The 19264-nt window shown below is 35.1% G+C and overlaps 2 protein-coding genes and 1 long non-coding RNA gene across 3 annotated transcripts; 2 read left to right on the top strand and 1 right to left on the bottom strand.

Moving 5' to 3' along the window:
• Positions 1-66: 66 nt before the first annotated feature.
• THO1 (nuclear matrix protein-like protein) lies at positions 67-9160 on the bottom strand. Its single transcript, XM_086608064.1, has 21 exons — positions 8666-9160; positions 8412-8495; positions 8182-8256; positions 7924-8017; positions 7660-7805; positions 7448-7519; positions 6659-6731; positions 6499-6564; positions 6339-6385; positions 5897-5968; positions 5681-5809; positions 5519-5584; positions 4875-4916; positions 3143-3259; positions 2928-3010; positions 2367-2433; positions 1625-1696; positions 1448-1498; positions 961-1020; positions 730-882; positions 67-554 (listed from the first exon to the last, which is right to left on the bottom strand). Exons 1-21 carry the CDS (start codon positions 8771-8773, stop codon positions 306-308), a joined length of 1926 nt encoding a protein of 641 aa, XP_086464190.1. The 5' UTR covers positions 8774-9160; the 3' UTR covers positions 67-305.
• On the top strand, positions 8928-11150 carry LOC147521318 (uncharacterized). The gene is made up of 3 exons (XR_015192814.1): positions 8928-8980; positions 10040-10154; positions 11063-11150. It is a non-coding gene; the product is annotated as an uncharacterized LOC147521318 (long non-coding RNA).
• A 689-nt stretch (positions 11151-11839) lies between these two features.
• Positions 11840-18141, top strand: LOC147521317 (uncharacterized; the record flags this gene model as incomplete). Its single annotated transcript, XM_086558392.1, has 11 exons — positions 11840-11913; positions 12241-12328; positions 12429-12734; positions 14420-14578; positions 14685-14825; positions 15041-15097; positions 16036-16174; positions 16401-16505; positions 16690-16880; positions 17576-17617; positions 17711-18141. Coding segments are annotated over 11 exons (1476 nt in total), but the record flags the coding sequence as incomplete, so codon positions are not given.
• Between the last annotated feature and the right edge of the window lie 1123 nt (positions 18142-19264).

Here is a 19264-nt window from a genome sequence, read left to right as displayed (position 1 = left end):
ATGTCTTCTTGTACTAGCATTAGGCATGAAACACAACTCTGAAACTCGTATTGAACGTTTGCAGAATTTACAAAGGAAAATTGTAAGACTGTATCATACCAAATTATCCCGCTTTCAAATAGTTAGACAGTAGCTACGGTCATCAAAAGTTACGACATGGTTTACAGGTTGGTAAATTTTCTGTACCGGATCCAATTAAATACCATTGCAGAATTCTGTCATGTGTTCTTCTATAACCCATGTGCAGTTTGGGATTTCACACGACCCTGCAGGTAGCAGAACACATGCAAGCCTCAGCCCTCAGCTCATGCATCTGGGTCTGCTTCAGCATCTGTCTCTCCGTCCATAATCCTCGTCTCGACTTCTGCTTCACCTTCTGCTTCCGACTGGCCTGCTTCTTGACCCAATTCTGCACTTGGACTTAGTTTCTGATTTTCTTCAGGCGTTGGATCACCACTTTCTGAAATATTGACCTCGGTATCCATTGGCAGTGTTGAATCTTCGAGTTCGGTGCTAATACCTCCAGCATCATTCTCCGTCACAGAGGTTGTGATCTTTATAAAAGAAAAAAAAAAAAAAATCCCTTAAGCATTGATGTCCATCAAACGGATGTAAGTATGTAACCTTGGTTGCGTAAAATTACAAAGATAAGAATTTGTCAAGTTCTCTTTTGGGTAACAACAACGAAACCGAGCAATGCTAAAATGAAAATAACATATGGTTTTCTACCTGGTTATCTTCTGCATGTGATATAGATTCCTTGGTTTCTTCTTCCTTTTTAGCTCGTTTGGACTTATCACTAGGTTTATTATGATATTTGGAACGAACTTCAGGTGGCAGAAGTTCCGGGGGCACAACCCCTTCAATACCATGATCAGCAAACTGCATTTGTGACCCATACAAATTTAGTTCATATAATTAAATTTCATTACTGCTCTCACTATTATCATTAAAGCTTACTCGGGAAAATCCTTCCAAGTCTTGTCGAGATGAAAATCGAAGACCTTTCCAACAGTAGACCTGTTTCTCAAAAAAATACAACATTAGAACAAGTGTTTTGAGACCAATGAGCTAAAAAAATCAGGTGTTCTTTTTAGTTTTATTGTTTTAATGAAAATAGATTATAATGATGATTGGTGTGGGATCTAGGTATGGGGGAAAAGAAAAAGGAGAATGAACTCGAGAAATTTAAAAGCATAATACAGTCAAAGTGTGTTTAATTTGTAAGCTCATAAAACATGTATACATAGAGCAAAATGAAGAAATTTATTTGTAGGGAACCCATATCAACTGAAATACAACAACCAATACCAAGGTAATGGTTGTATGACACATGGATGCAATCTGATTAGTGGAGCGACTTCTGCTCTAATTTACTGTATATGGAATTCAGACCTTGCTAATCACCATAAAAGACCTTTGAAAAACAGTTTACAAATACACTCACCTTGTTGTTTTTGTGGTGATATTCAGCTTCTATACCAGCAGAATCATCCATCTGAGGAAAAGCACACAGCTCTGAATTAGGTTGATGGTTGCTTAAAATGCACACTCAGAAAAAACTTAATTACGATAATGTAAATTAAGATGGTAGCTAATAGTAGACAACAATGAAAGTGCTCACATCTTCAGCCAAGGGTTTCCAATAGTCTGTAATAGAAGGGGTGCGAACACGCTGAGGGTCAGTCAGAGCATTCTGGATTTGAGACAAGAAGTTACGTGTCATTACCACTGAGAGAATTTTACATAATTCACTATACATAACCTCAAATAACAAGAAGAATACATGCTTAGGCAATAAATTTCAAATTCTAAAATCTTTGTTTCAAAATCATTCTGAACTTGCAACACTCTCCCCCCCCCCCCCCCAAACATCTATTGTTCAATCAATCAATCCAGATGAGCTCAGTAACTCAACGAGTCAATCATGAAGGTGCTGGAAGAAGGAAAGCTGAGAGCAAGTCTAAATGAAGAGCAGAAAGAGGTCTCCCCCCCTTTCTCTTCTGCTTCTATTACCATTATTGTTGGTATCATTAATGTTATTTTTAGATTTTTATAGCCACACACCACCTGTACTATTACCATTTCTCCTTACATTTAGGGTTTGGAAAAGATGTCTACAAGGTCTTCTCAGAAAGCCTGCTAGAGCTTGTACAAAAGCAACCCAGAATGTCTCTAAAAAATGCAGAATAAGTTATTTATTGAGTAATTATGAGTAAGGAGTTTTTTTTTTTTTTGGGGGGGGGGGAGGCAATCTTAGAACACATGAAAAATGAATCAGTTTGATTACTTAATACTTAACATATATCCTCAAAAAGTAACTCGGACATTTAACAAAACATAAAACCATATAGCAAGAAAAATACCGGATGTTGATCTGCCCACTTCCACAACTGGTGAAGTTCTTTATTTCCTAGTCTCCAGCGAGGCTTACTACAGACAAGAGACAGTGTATAGTTAGAAGTAAAACAATTGGAAAAATATAGCAAATGGAGCCTTAAACAATACGGAATTAACCTCTAGCAGTTTAGCTGCATGTGAACAAAGGAACAAAAAAAACACGATACTAAGCTAAAAAGATATATATAGCTCACAATAAAATTTGGATAACGATAAAAGTTCGACTCCAAAAAGAGTGTTGCTAAGAGAAACTACTCATATTTTTTCTTCCTAATATTCAAATGCCATAGCTGTAAATCTTGACTCGTGCTAATATATTTATAACTAGGGGTCCCCGCGTATCTGGCCCTGTTGAGCCATCAATGTGGGCCCAACTTGTTGTCCCAAAGACTAAAGGAACATCATTTGACATGTGGTCATGTGGATAGCTACTAAGTTGTCAGAGCAGTGTTTAATCACCTTTCAATAAACAATAAATTATCTAATGAAGTAATAAGATAGCGAAAGAACAAAATAAAATTTCATACCGTTTTCTCACATTATCGGGGCCCGTTTTCTTCTCTGCAGGTTGCTTCTCAAATGGAGGGCAACCATCGCGTTTCCACCAAACCTGATAAAAAAAACATATAAATGTTGGAGATCGGAACACTAAAAAAATGACAACTTGCTGGTTACTTGCATGTGTGAACCCATTCACTAAACATAGGCAGTATAAAAGCAATGAAAGATGAAGATTTATTACCCAATTCCTCTCTCGTTCTAGTATATGCTCAATGCTATGAAGAAAGTCCTTTCCATTTGGCGGAATCAACTCAAGAAGTTTCTTTACACGCTCTTCACATGACTTAATTTCCTCTTTCTAGAATCAGAAACAAATAAAATATGGTTAAAATGTTTTACAAGTAAATATAAATGATGCAGATATGTAGTTTAGATGACCGCAATAACAAAACTCTGCAGATCACCCCACATAGAAAATTAGAAACCAAAAGCAAAGTATGAATCAACAAGTCAATAAGATAGAACATTACATGAGGAAGGTTCAACTCGTCCAACGAAAATACTCTTTCAACTAGGTCGCTCGGACAAATGAGAAAATTCATCTAACACTAGACACTGATTATAGGGTAAGAGGGTTAGTCAGATATATCTGACCAATGAAATGCACGTTCTCTTTTGTGGGAACACATGATTGTTAGACACCTTTTTAAACTAATAGCTTATTCCATAGAGAAAAGATTACCTATTAATCAAAGATATAATAATGATACAGATCCCCCATTATCCATATTTTGTATCGATGGGCCCCAATAATTCTACACTGACACAGAGGTCTTGACACAGTTGACCGACACAGTGACGTGGCACTGCAACATTAATGTTGCAATATAAAAAACCACCACTGCAATATCAATGTTGCATCGAGAAATACCACTGCAACATCAATGTTGCACTATGAAAACCACTGCAACGTCAATGTTGCATCGAGAAATACCACTGCAACATCAATGTTGCACTATGAAAACCACTGCAACGTCAATGTTGCACAAAGAAATATCATTGCAACATCAATGTTGCACCATGAAAACCACTGCAATGTCAATGTTGCACTATGAAAACCACTGCAACATCAATGTTGCACTATGAAAAATCAATGGAATGGATGGTTTGCTATGAAAAACAAATGAAAATAATAAAATAAGAATAGAAAGATTATAATAGAAAGAGAATAAATATTTTGAGTGAAAGAAAAAAGATTTTTGGCTATTATTTGCATCACTGCAACATTGATGTTGCAACATGCCACGTCACTGTGTCTTGACTGTGTCATTTTTTCTGTGTCAATGTAGTATTACTCCGATGGGCCCATGACACCAAATGGTTCCCCACTGATCCCATGCACTTCCACCCCAGCTGATAACTCATTATACAAAACCAACCTAAATCGTGTTTCCTGATCATTGATAGATCATGATTTAAACAGTAAAAAAAAGGGAAAAAAAAAGACTATAATTCAAGTAATTTTTAAAATGCTGACTGATTGCTGGTCATTATCAATTAGTCTCACTTTATGAAGGTCCACCTATAAGTAGTCCACAATCAGTCTGACTTTACATGGCCCACCTATTAGTAGAACTATATTTTACCAGACAACCAAACCAAAGGATATCTTTTCTTCAGACACCACTATACCCAAAGTTCCCCCCATACAATTGGCTAAGGGTTTAACCAGAAACATAAATAATACCAATGACCATCAGTGACGTCTTTTCTTTTAAATAAACAAGAAGATCCTCAATATAGAACATGATGTAAATTGAGATATTATTGAGAGAGAGAGTTCAGACAATAGAAGGGAAATAAAAGAAATTCAAACTGGAGAAGAACTGTGAACCTATATTCAAGTAACATATTAAGTGTTTCTAAGGATATTTATGACAAGTTTCATACTAATCAGCTTAAACAACACTGACCATGCTCTCTGATGGACCATCCTTTTCGTTCTTCCCAGGGGCCTATATGAAAAGAAGTAAAAGCAGAACATATTTAGTTGTAATATGTAAGGCATATTAAGTAAATGCGAGCGAAGAGGTGACTTTTAGTTGAGCATGTACTATCCTCAGTATGTCAGCATATCATAGTTTATTTCAAGGAGGAAATTAGGAAAACCTTAACTGTTGCCACTGAGGACTAGTGCCCTATTCATTAATGTAAAATAAATAAGGCCAGCAGTCAAGCCTTAGAGGGTTGTCCCCAAGATCTTAGAAGCAGGAGTTAAACAATCAAAGAACTGCATCTTTTTAGACTAAATAGTGTCACTTTTGTAGCATTGAAAATGCGCTGTCTGGTGCATACGAGAGGATAACATATACCAACTGCATGATGCAATTCCTTTTCTATGACAGTTGGGGGTGTTCTACTACCCAAGAAACACAATTGATCAGATAGAAACAGGTCTATAGAATAAGATGTCATCCCCCTCAAGTACTTCCAGAAGTTGGAATGACTATACTAATAACCACAGCCTGAAACAGTCTCCTTGTCCATATATTACACAATGCTCATTGATGATCCCTTTATCACAGAATTAGAGAAAGATATAAGGCAACATATGTACCTTCAGATAATCAAACAGTATAAGGCATTGTACGAGAATATCACGTCGGAAACTTGGATCTTTCAGCTGTGGGTGAAAGAAATAAATTACTAATGGAATATTTGACAAAAATAACTTGGAATGGCTGCAGAATTCAAGTATTCATGTTCTTAACTTATGTACCTCTAACCCCATTAGTTTACTGCTAGTCAAATACTTTATATTAAAAGCTGCTGACTCTTCTTCTTCAAGATTATTTGCTTTTCCATCATCATCGCTCAATGGTTGAGCCTCAAAGGTATCCAAGATGACCTAAACGTTAATTAGAGTGCTACAATGAGACCATATAGAAACTGAAATTCTTGATAGAAGAAAAATGTCTCATGGAAACAGATATACCGTTAAGTTGGACGAGAACTTATGCCACTTGGTAGTAGCAACTGTTGTAGTAGCAGGATTACGGAAATGCTCCTGAAATCCAAACAAGCATAGGATATTAACCAATGCCTGGAAATGCCATATCTATTTAAAAGGTATAAGCTATGTACTACTCAGCTAACACGTATTCTTCCAAGTGCCATCACTAAAATAACATAACTGAAGCACATTTCCTCAATAGAATGGATGAACTAGCCATCTAATTAATTACATATAGAAGATATTGATAGTTAAAGTTTACTAGTTTCAGCATTTTATTGGCAAGTCGATCAACATTTTGCACTTAGGTCAAACATTTCTGTATTAAGGACTGTCAGAACTGTCAAAAGGCACAACAAATAAGCTGGGAAAACAAATTTTTTGGAAGTATTAATATGCCAAACTTCCAAAAAATGAAGTTTACCTGTAAACTCCAGAAGGTCTTGTAGAAGTTGAAATCAATAGAAATTCCTGAAATCCAATTTATCGCATTAAAACAAACATAACAATGTATGAATACACATTTGACCCAAAATTTACATGCAATTAAGAACAAAACAGGAAATTTTACAGTTAGGACTTACCAGCAGGGGCATCCTTCTCATACTTTGTTTCATTAGAAATGTTAAAAACTCCCTTTATATTAACCGCTGTAAGCATTCACAATTAGAAAAGAGCAGCATGATAATCCAACAAATGATTTTGACAAAAAGATACGTCTGAGACAAAATACCAAACAGTAACCTGAACGTTCAGAAAGTGGGAAGAAGTGTGCCAGAAACATTAGAATCCGTCCACAAAACACCACGTCATTAGCCTAAAACACATGATACTTGCATTAGTGCACTATATTTCAAGTAAATCCTAAATGGAAACTGTAACTACACATCATGCAATCAGACAACCTTTAAAGAGAATAGTGACTACAAATGTTTTCTTTTTTCGGCTCAGTTCTTTTTAGCTTTGTATAGAAATTTGTAAGTGGAACTTTTTTTACAGAAGGCAAACAACCAAGAAAAGTTTGCTCAAGGATGTCCTAGACGAGGCACGAGCAAAGCATTGTTTGCCACTAAACTCATGGCCATATAAAAGATAAACCAGAGTTCTGCAACTGTAACATATTTGTAAACTACAATGATGTCTAAAAATAACGTCAAAATTTTCAAAAACCAAGATGGGGTAACCACTCATTCCTTATTAACTTATTCACTCTCTATATATGAAGTAACCACTCAAACTACTGAAACATAGTGTTTTGACAAAAACCAAACTTCTGAGCCTACCTTAAGAATCATCAGGAAATGGTGCCACCACTCTTACAAGATTAAACAGGAGCTCATGAGAAAAAATGGTTAAGTAGGAAAAGGAAAGTAATCCTCTCTACATTAGTTTCAGTGTTCATAAAATAATAAAGATTCTTTTAAGCTCTCCCCCCTCCCCTTTTCCCAAAGTGTACACACTAACGAAACATGATGTAATGCACTATAGGCATGTTTCATGGGATGCTCCAAATCAGTATTAGTTATATCTTACCTTTGATAAACGACGAAGTAGCTGATTACAGGTTCTCAACATCACAAGTTTCCCTCGTCCAAAAAGCTCTTGCTGCAAGCCGATAAACAAATTGTTCAAATGGAAGTATCAATGTTTAGAATTTTGAAGTAGAAAAAGTTCACCATATTCGGAACACTACAATACAATTACAAAAGCATGATAACACAATAACTGCCAACTACAATACACACCTTCCCTAAAATATCTTGTTTGCTCTCTATGTAACCAAACACTTCTTTGCAGTCTCTCATGGTTGACATCTCCGTTAGATCTTCTAGAAGCTGGAAAATCATACCACCCTCAACATGGCCTTTCTCGCAAAGATACAACACAATATCTGAAACAGATGTGAAAAAGTCACAGCCTCATTCCTCATAAGTTATTGTACCATCTACTAAACCCGGACTAGAGGATAAGTTTATACAGAAGAGATTGAAGTCTCAAGTTGTACTGACCAAGAAGTCGGGGTATTTGACCGTGGGTACTTTCCGTATCATCAATTGATCTCCCATACTGCATTATCTGCTCCCCAGACTGAACTGCAGATGACTGTACATAAACAGAGGTAAAAACAACCAAATTACAAATGTAAACAAATAATAAAGAGATCAACATTGTTGATGAACGAAAAACTATATAAAATGAATGAAACTAAGCTCACAAATATGGATTCACATTTTTGAGCTCACAAGGTACTGGAGATAGTAACTTACCACCAACTCTTGTAGTAAAGTCCGAAGTGCATTCTCCAGCGACTGGTTTTCATCTTGGACTAAAACCGTTTGCCTCTGCCAAAAAGAACATTCAGTTACATAGTTTTCTCCAACATTAGGTTTCAGAAACTCAAAAGCACCAACAACTTCTCTCCTAATCACAACCAAACATTATTACTACTGGTCTCAAATGTCTCAAATGTCCAATGCAGTAGAGTAGTTGTTAATACCTGAGGTTTTATAGCATCTTGTACAGTCTGAAGCGCGAAATTTTCAGGCGAATCGGATTTCAATATAGCAGTTTTGAATATATCCTGATGGCAACAGAGTGATGGATAATTTAGTAAATTGCTAATGTTTAGGGTTTACAAATTCTAGGTCAATAAAATACAATTCATATTAATCACCAAAAATTACAATTCAAATTCACTATCAAAAGTTTAACTTATTTGTACTATAATGCAAGAGTAAAATGATTGCTTACAATAACTCGGTCACGATCAGCATGACTAGAGATGTGAACAGGAGTTCTTTCTTTCTGATGTTGATGAAGAAGGATTCGAAGACCTGATGTTGTTGTAGCTTCAGCCATTTTTCACAACTCAGAAAAATATATAAATAAATTTACTTTTTCTAATCTCTTTATCAAAATTCAATAAGGGTATAACCGGTAGATCATTTGCTGCCCCACCAAGTCATAAATCTCAACCTCCTTCACCAAAAAAATAAAAAAACACTCACCACCCTCAACCTCCAGAGCCGGGAGCCATGCCTTTTAGATTGATTCGGCAGGCATCAGGTACTTTTTTGGACGTTGGCTCTTTTCCAAATGATATCATCTATATCAGCTAACTAGCACAATGCATTTTCTTCGTCCATTTTTATCGAAATATATTGAATTAAAAAAAAAAAAAAACACTCTTTCATTTGCCAAATGCCGAAATGCCAAAGGTTGGATCTTTTTCATTTGAAGATCTCAACTAAAAAATTTGAACTCTAAAGTTGGATCTTTTTTCATTTGAAGATTCTCACTACCTTTGGTCTGCAGTATGTTGGTAATTGGGTGAATTTGTGATTTCATTTTGAATACTTTATAAAAATTTTGATGTGTCTTTTGCCATTTTTCTTTTGTAATTGTTCATTTATACAGTTAGATATTTTATTTTATTATAGAATAATGTTTAAAACCTCTAGAATATTTTAATACAATTTTAGCCTTGCTATATTGATTTTTCATTTGTTTTCATTACAAGAATATTAGGTTGGTAAACTTAAGTTTTAAATGAAAATAGATGGTATTATTGGACTTTTTTTTGGCATTGGTCAAATTTTTTTGAATTTTGGCTTGTAACTTTTCAGTGTTTCCTTACAGTTGTAGTTCTTCAAAATTTTATACAGTTTTTTATTTTTTGTTGCACTTTGGGAATTACATATATATTTTAAACAAAATATTTTAAAATTAATAGAATTTGAAAATAAATTTAAAAGGTCCAGAATACTAGAATATGTTAAAATAATACATGAGTAAAATTTTAGCCTGGGGATGCATGTTTTTATATTGATTTGTCGAGGAGGATGAGCTATTTAAGTATAGTTGGTTATTATAGACTAGGAAGTCACAACAATCTTTAGCATTCAGCCAAAGTTTGTGGAATGCACTATAGTTCCTTGTGGCAAAACCTTTCAATTCTAAGAAAATGTAGGAAAATGGGGTGAGATTTGGTATTGGCTGAGCTCGGGTCTGTGCGAGCTGCCCCGTATCAAGTTCTGAGGTGAACTTGAATCAAGTCAGATATAGTTCATCTTCTCTTTATATAGTAATCTTGGTGATCCTTCCCCGTCTTTTGCGTCATGTCAGGTTCTTTTGACGTGAGACTTAATTGATCTTTATTGAAGAGTAATAGAGAGAGCGGCTGAAGTTCTAGACCTGCGGGAAATAGTTGCATTTGTTGACCGTTACATCAGCATGCGATGTAAGTAGTTTGAGAATAAGTATTCATCCAAATTCCGAACTGCTTGGTGACCGTTCTTAGAGGTCGGTAAACCCGTGTGAGGTAAGCTGCTGAGTAGGGTGAACTTAGAGTAGTTCGATTGGAGAAACGTTTTGTAGTGTCGGACACATGTCTAATATACATTTGAATCATTTGATAACCGCCTCGGTTTTTATGTAGGTGAATGAATCTGATTTACTTTTGATTGTTTGTATGAGTCGACGTGTCTTTTTGGAATTTTCTGTAATGATTACGCCTTATGGGAAACTGAAGAGTTGGCTTGCTTAAGAAGCCTTGTGGTAGGTTGATCAAGTTCTAAGGACGGTGTGAGAGCAAAAATGTAAAAATTTTGTTTTGTTATTATCTTGATTTCTAGGAGGTTGTATTTGTTTAGATCTGGAGTTATGTCGGACTCAGACGATACTTGCTATGATTAGTTTGTAGAAGAGTTGCTAGGGTTTGATGATGTTTTAGAAGTAGATAAGTCGGATTCTGTTGGTGAGATTCGAAGTTGAAAGTTGGTTTGGGTTTGCTCTTTCCCAAGTTGACTTGTAGTTTTTTGAATTTTTGTGAGAAAGTCCCTTGCCAGTTCGTTGGCAATACCTGGAGGTTGTTTAAGGTTTTGACATTTTGAAGCATTTTGATGTTAAGCGCTCTAGTGCAAACAATTTCAGTTTGCAAACCACGGTGAAAAATTCTCCTGTATTGGATGGGGTTAGTAATGAATCTTGGGAAAATAGGCCATTGCTGATAATTGATTCTTATTGTGTTGTTGGGAGTTATCTGAAGAATCTCATCTGTAATTTTGATGGTATGTTTGCCTTTGATAAATGTAGACTCTTTTTCTTTTATGACTGATACTGATTGATGTTTATTGTTTCTCTGTGTAGAGGTCGTGATTACCATTCGAACTTGTTGAGGAGAGATTGTAAGGTTTGCTTGTCTCAGTTGAGCTAAGAAGATAGAGAAGTTTGACTTGTGAAGAAAGTTGGCAAGGATTAATCTTAAGAAGAAGAAGAGGTAAAAAGAGACAATAACTAAAGCATTCTGGACATAGGGCATATAGAATATGGGTGTTTATTGAGATTTTTGATTCACATGGATATATCTGGTAGTGGTGGTGGTATGTTAGTGAAAATATTTAATTTGGTAGTTATATAAGGGTAAAAAAGATAATAAAATGGTTACAAATCTCAATAACTAAATTGTCCACATCCAAAAAACGTGAGTAGTTATAGACATAGTACAGAATATCAGAATATGGGTGTTTATTATCGATACTCAATTTCTTAATATGTATCGTGGATATATCCCTCTCTTTGGGGATATTTTACATTGTTTGATATGCAAATATCGTGGATATATCTAAAATATCGTCAAATATTGTGGATATTATGGATATTTATTGATATATCATTTATATTTAGGGTTAGTTGGACTTACCCCTCAATCTTTTAAATCGTAAAATATAAAGATATCTAATTAAAGCGAAAATCATTTTCCTATTAAAATGGAAAATTTTTTTTATAAAAAGCTACTAACCCCAATAATTTCTTGAAGTGTAGATGGGGATGGAAAATTTCTATATGTATATAAATTGTTGAACATGTTTTATTGTGTCAGTTATAATAATATTTCTCAATCTTTTTAAATCTGTGTAAATTTTTATATTCAGTTTATTAACAATTTCATTCTCTGAAAAAAAATTCGACGTTCGTAAACATCTTTCCACCGTTACCAGGTTTATCTTTCTTTTCTTCACTTCCCTTTACAATACTGAGGCAGAATTATAATATGTTTTACTGTTCATAATGTGTTTTTTCAGTAAGGGAAACAACTTAGTTTTATATTACTGTTTCTGGTTTTGGGTCATGTACGTGTTTGTTGCTAATGATCCAAATTCCAAAGCAATACAAAGCGGTAATTTGAATCTGAAAATTGAAAATTTAAAAGCTTGACATGTGGCAGAAACAGTCCAAGGAGATGGATGTTTTGGGGGGTCAAAACTCTTGCATTCTTCCATTTTTATTTCGTTCACCTAGTGATCATTTTGGTTCTTCTAATGCAGATACAATGCTGTGAAAGATGTTGCTGACAGTAACTTTGTACCTTCTACCATCCCGAGGGAATGTACTCCGATTCACATTAATCTAGTGGTAAATCGCTAGCGAGTGTTTGCATTATCTATTTTGTTGTTCTTGTTATTTTTATTTCTGCTCACGAGTTTTTATGTTTTGTTTGTTTTGGGATGCATAGGCAAGGCATGGAACTCGTTCACCAACTAAAAAGCGTATGAGGGAGTTAGACAGATTGGCTACCAGCTTGGAAGTTCTTCTGAGTGAAGTGAAAAGAAGGTTACCAGAGGAAGATGAGGCTTTGAAGAAAATACCTTCCTGGTTATGGGGATGGAAATCTCCATGGAAAGGAAAGAAAGTGGGAGGTGAACTGATTCCCCAAGGAGAAGAGGAATTATATCAACTTGGGACTAGAATTAGAGAAAGATTTAAATGTTTGTTTGATGAGGATTATCACCCGGACATATACACAATAAGAGCCACCCAGGTTAGTCATTTCTTTTGTTTATTTCTTTCATATTCGTGAGGCTCTTCTCTATTCACATTACTCCCCCACCAGTGGAAAACTACCACACTAGAATATCCTCCCAACACCCCAAAAGCTTTTATATGTATATAAATTAGAACATGTAAACTATTTAGATGAGGCATTAGGAAACAATTTAGCTAGTCACTTGCTGTGGGTGTATTATGAAATAGATTAACCTACCATTTGAGAATAGGGAAACAAAAATAATACAAAAATGAAAGAGGTAAAATATGAAAAAATAAGTCTCTATCATCACTATTCCAAGTTACTAGCTTGTTAGATTTTCTTGCAACATGGTTTATAATTTATTCTGACTTTCTGAGGGTCTAGCTTTTTTACTCGTAACTGGAGCTAAACTATATTATTGGTTCAAAGGGTGTATATCTTTGTTTATGTACTGCGCAGACCAAATTAGAGGGCACTATAATAAATTCAAATTCTACCAAGGAGAATACAGTCTGTGACTGTAATAGTTACATTGTAGGCAGTCTTTTGGGCTCTTCGTCTTGTTCATATCCTTCACGCCTTTATCATGTTGTTGGCACTTGCATTCTTGACACTATGTTTTTCCAAATGAACCTGATTATTGCTAGCTTTGTCTCCCTCACCTATATCTTTATCATGCCTAAAATTGCAATGAGAAATAAGCACCAGCTTTGATTCAAGTTTCATTTCCCAGCTTACTTTAAGAGATCTCTCGTTGGTGACCCATTAATTGAGTTTGGCCTGGTCCATGAATGTGCCTGAATTGGGCAATCAAAATTCTGTTGACATATAAGTTCAGGGAGGAAAGTGATGGAGAAAGTTTGGTGCATTGACTAATTCATTGCTACCACAACCTTTTATCTGTGCATGTGGCTTTTCTTAGGATCATGCCATTTGGTACCCTAGTTCGTCTATTGGTGTTCCTAAGACAAACACAAGAAGTTGAATTTGTTGAAGTAAAATGAAGTGTTAGCAGGAAAACCTTGGAAAGGATGGGAGGCTTGAATCATAGACACGATAAGCAGAGATGTATAATTTGTTACCCTGCTCTGTATATTTTGTTGTTTGATCCATTGTCAGTTTAAAGAAGAGATTTTTCTGGCTTCCTTCCCGTTTATTGGCTCATGACTTTGGATTACAGTCTCACTTTCTAGGTCATCATTTGTTCTTAGTTCATTTACCTAATTTAGTAAATATATTAACAAGGACTTATGTTGGGTGCAACACTAATATAAGTAGCAATGTAGCCAAATCTTAGTTCTGGAAACCCACTGCAGTGTTATGTTTACCTCTACTGTGTACATTTTTATTTTTATTTTTTATTTCTTTTAATTATTTGTTGTTATTCATATCTTTGCATAGATTAATTGGTGTTAAGGATGCAACAGATTGAATGGACTTTGATAATTTGATACACATTACAATCATAATGAAAGTCTAATAGAGGAACTGTTAATTTATGAAGACATTAAGGACCTGTATTTATGTTTTCGTAACAATTCTTTTGCGAATGAAAATATTGGTCTATTTCTTTGTAACGTCTCTTCTTTTTGCATGCTTTTTTGAGTATCTTTTCCTTAAGTACAATTGTTTTTGAGTAGCTTCTCTTTGTATTATGTTCTAAAAAGTTAGTACTACCTTTTTGTTCAACTGGACAGGTTCCTCGAGCATCAGCTAGTGCTGTGTCATTTGGGATGGGACTGTTTCAAGGGAAAGGAAGTTTAGGACCAGGTCAGCATCGAGCTTTTTCTGTAATTAGTGAGAGTCGAGCAAGTGATACATTGCTCAGGTTTTTTGATACTTGTGCAAGTTACAAGGTACACAGTTTAGAGTAATTTTTTTTGGTGAGAGTGATTACATTCTAATTTAATATAACCAAATTGGCTTTAAATTCATTTGTTTAACCTAATCACATAATTGCAGGATTACAGGAAAAACCAGGAGCCTGCGGTTGAAAAACTGAAGGAACCTATTCTAGATGAAGTTACCTCAGTTTTAGCAAAGCGGTACCCACTTAATATTACAAGACAGGAGACTTCTTCACTGTGGTTTCTGTGCAAGCAAGTAAGTTAACCTATACGTATAGGCCTAGATATCTACGACTTTCATTAGCAAAAATTGTGCAAAACAGCTATCTTATTTTTCTTCTTCTGAATCTGCAAAAATTGTGCAAAACAGTTATCTTATTTTTCTTCTTCTGAATCTGGGTAAACGAACTATCATATTTTTGAGCTTCGTTGTAATGAGCCATACTAACCCTTCTGTTTCTCCTTTGACAGGAAGCATCTTTGTTGAACACAACTGATCTAGCTTGTGGACTGTTTTCCCCTTATGAGGTATCTGTGTTTGACAAGGATATTTATTTCCATTTTCTGTACCACTTGTTTTTTCTCTTTTTGTTTGTTACTTTATGTTTCTTTTTGTTTGTTGTCATACACTTTGCTCGAATGAGCATCTGAATCGAGTCTATTGTTTTCAAAGCTTGGTGCGTATCACCTAATATTGCATTGAGACTGTCATTTGGTGAGCCCTTTTTAAGTCTCTAGGTTTGCTACATGGTGAATACGTGGTCTTTTCAAATTTTCCAGAATCTACCTAGCTCATGCAACTTGGTGTATCACCTTAGTCCTATTTTTTTTGGCTGTTTTAGAGATTTCAGTCTGTACCTATAAACCTGCGCTACATTTTCAGTTGTCTACTTCAGTATATACTATAGTTTTGCAATTGTGCTAGATTTGTCATTGAAAATAGAGGCATCATTCCGGTGGGTTCTTCTTTGATTCTTTGACTATTTTGTTATGTTCCTTTTGTTCCCATGTTGAGAGGCTCTCACCCTCTTTGAAAGGGCAGATGCATAGGCCCTCCCTCTCTTTTTATTATCAAATAATTTTTGGTCTTAATATTTTTTTTCTTTTTCATGAAAATGTTTGTGCATAAAAATGGCATGATAGTAAGCTTATTCAGTCCGTATCGTCAAAAATATATTTATTCATTCAGTACGTATTTCGTGAATGGGGTTCTGGTTGTCATTGTAACATTGGTTATTTAGTATTCATTTGATAGGGGCAAGACCCCGACGTGAGCATTTATGTGCTGTTGTTCATGCATTTTGGTTAAACTATTGAATATCACTATTCTTTCTTTTGCTTCTCATGTCTCATTTATTGCTCCTTTTTTTGTTTTGTTTTGTATGGGGAGATGTTTAGTTTAATTGTTTTGAATATTTTTTCTTGCTTTTAGTATATTGCTAATGAGAATTCCGATGCATATACAGATTTCTCTATTGGAGTGGACGGATGACTTGGAAGTATTTATATTGAAGGGTTATGGGAAATCAATAAACTACCACATGGGATTACCATTGCTTCAAGATGTCTTTCAGTCCATGGAGCAAGCTATAAAGGCTAAAGAAGGTATTGTATGTTGTCACAGTTGTACCTGATTATCTTAATAGGAAATTGGATAACAACTTTCCCCATTTTTTGCAATTTTAAATGACATACCCAAGCATAGTGTTGCGTTAAGCTGTGTTTAGGCATCATAGTACCATGATACTGTACTTTGTTTTTGCGTACATTTGTTTATCCACAACGATAGAAGAATTGCTCATAGCTGTTTTTCCTTTTCTTGTTTTTGTAGAACACCATACTCCAGGATCTTATGAAAAGGCTAGACTTCGATTTGCTCATGCTGAAACTGTTGTACCTTTCTCTTGTCTGCTTGGCCTCTTTCTTGATGGAGCTGGTGAGCTTTTATCATGTTTGGCTTCTCATGTGTTCTGTCTGTACGTGGAAAACATGTTGACATGCATGGTTAAGACTTGCATCCCCTCTGCATCTACTACTGCAGTCTTGAAGAGGAGATTTAGTTATAGTTTCTCTAGAAGTGTACATTTCTTCCTATACTGATGCATACTTTTTGAGTTCAGAATTTGCACAAACACAACGGGATGAGGCTCTGGAATTACCATTAAAGCCTCCACACAAAAGAAATTGGAGGGGAAGCACTGTGGCACCTTTTGCTGGGAATAATATACTTGTTCTGTACAGCTGTCCAACTAGCGATGCGAGCCAGTATTTTGTGCAAGTACTACACAACGAAATTCCAGTCCCATTGCCGGTAAGATATAACTGAGGATATGGTTTCTTAAGTTCTGATATTGCTCCATAGAGGAATGCTAAGAAGCAACTAACTAGATAGATGCGTGTGGACCACTCTTGTTAAACGCACAGTATTTTTCTTAGGAATTAGTTAATCCTGCTCCCTTATGGATTCTCAAGACTCGAGTGTTCAAAGATATATATTCTACTATATAAAGTGGATTCCCTTTGGGGTAACCATATTGCATGATCCCCATCAACTCTGCAAAGAATTATATCTTACCACATGTCTACGTCATAATTTACTTTTCAATGGACTCCAACAGTTTATTATATTCAAGAATTTGGGTCTAAGACAGCAGAATGTTTCACGAATGTTGAGTGTTGCCTTAGACTGGATTGTAATCACCCACATCAGTTTATGTGCATCCGTCGCCTTAGACTGGATCGTTATCGCCCACATCAGTTTATGCAATCTTCCATATCATATCTTATATAGCCGTATTGTTTCTTTGTTTTGCAAGTAAATTTTGGTCTTGTGGTTATATTGTAGCATGCATGGTTGGTAATAAGATCCATGTAGTCGGAGGGTACCTGACTCACATCCTCACTCACTCACTAAGCTATGGTTTTTGTAATATGGTTTCTATCATAATTAATACATTGTTGCACTGTTAAAAAAAAGAGATTCTGATGTTTTTTTTTGCTCTGTAGGGCTGTGACTATACTGATTTCTGCCCTTTTGAAGTATTCAAGGTTAGATCTTGGGCTATCCAGCTGTCATAAATGATTCTTTTCTCTTATTTTTCCCTTTTCCCTTAAATTATGGCCGTTTATGATGTTTTGCAGGAAAGAGTTGTCAGTCCTCATCTTAAACACGATGTCAACTCAATTTGCAACGTAAAGCAAGAACAACCAGAGCCTTGTTCTGTTACTAGTAAGTTTCTTAACTTGTTCCACTTTCTCTTCTCTCAGAAGAAGGATGATGAAGCACAATTCCACAAACACAAACATGAGTTATAGTTACATTCTTGTTGGAGAAAGATGCTTACATCTTTTTGCTTCGTGTGGGATCGTCTTCATTTGGAACTACTCGGGTGCATACACAGCCAGATCTTCCTTGTAGGTGTCTGCTTTCTGCTATGATCCCGTAACTGCCTGACTGTTTGTTTTGCATCTATGAAGCATTTGGTACGATCTAGCTTGCAAGTAGCAGAAACAAACACGAAATGAAGCATAGCATCTGCAATTTTGTCCAGTAGGCCTTGTAAATTTGACAATTTGTGAAGAGGCGACATTCACTAGGTCTGTAGGTTACTTTTTGTTGGAATCTCTTATAATAAGTGTTCTCTTTCACAATTTTTGGATTGGGGGAGAGCTCTTACAAATATGGGATTGATATATTTTGTTCCACTTGTTCCTATATATTAATACTAGGTATTATCAGTGCCTACGACACCTACGACACGGTTTGTTATGAGGTGTTTATTATGTTGTTTGTGGTATTAATTTTGTACACCCAAATATTTTCAAATGTGTAGGCTATGTGGGAATTTGTAGACATTTTATTTTAAAGTGGTACTATATGTTGTTGTATGTGTGGTCTATGTTTAAAACTTGCATGTTCAATATTTACACTCTAGATATTCGAAAGCACGAAGTGCTATTGAAGTTATTTCTGAAACAGTATTTAAATTGATCGAAGAAAATAAAATAGTAGTAAAATTAGGATAAGTCAAATCTTTTTATTGTAAAATATGATTTCTACATTGAAAGATAATCCTATGTGAATCTCCAAATAAAGAAGACGAAAGCTTAAATAATACTAATCTATATCTATAAAGACCCTAACACTATAATAAAAGTACATTACACATTTTGTCCACACGTTTAAGTTACCAACTATAAAATAATTAAACTAAATATGATGTCCAAACATTAATATGTTTCAATATTGATTGGTGAGAATCAATCGCTGGTCTATCAAAAATCAAAATATGTGAATTAAAAGGAGGTTTTCTAAAATAAAAGAGTTATAGATGTCTTCAAAGAATCTTTTTAAATTACATGGCTTTGATAAAATTCAATATATAAAATTCTTAATTATGCTCACTTATTATACTACTTGCTCAAGTTCATAGATTGCCTCAGTTACAATACACGTTGGGCTATCAAAAGTGAAGCTTCGCTGAAACAATGATATATACATGACTACAAAACCCACACATCAAAACCTAAAAGAAAAAACCCACACAACTAAGCTAGAGTTTTGAAATAAGCCAAATAGCTTTAAGATTGTTCCGAATAGTATACTCAAAGAAAGTAAAATTTCATGGAACTTAAATCAAACTTTTTTTTGTTTTGTTTTAAGTGGAAATTTTATTGATCCATCGATAAGGAACT

Source organism: Coptis chinensis, chromosome 1, assembly GCF_015680905.1.
Source record: "Coptis chinensis isolate HL-2020 chromosome 1, ASM1568090v1, whole genome shotgun sequence".
Lineage (NCBI taxonomy): Eukaryota > Viridiplantae > Streptophyta > Magnoliopsida > Ranunculales > Ranunculaceae > Coptis > Coptis chinensis.
This window is presented reverse-complemented; position numbering and strand designations above follow the sequence as displayed.

Bases quoted from the DNA above. Each gene is read 5' to 3' on its own strand.
- THO1 (XM_086608064.1), bottom strand. From the start codon at position 8,773: ATGGCTGAAGCTACAACAACATCAGGTCTTCGAATCCTTCTTCATCAA. The intron at 6,732-7,447 runs GTAAGATATAAC...CATGTGTTTTAG, and splicing joins TACTTCGTCGTTTATCAAAG to GCTAATGACGTGGTGTTTTG. The intron at 883-960 runs GTAAGCTTTAAT...TCACAAATGCAG, and splicing joins ACTTGGAAGGATTTTCCCGA to TTTGCTGATCATGGTATTGA.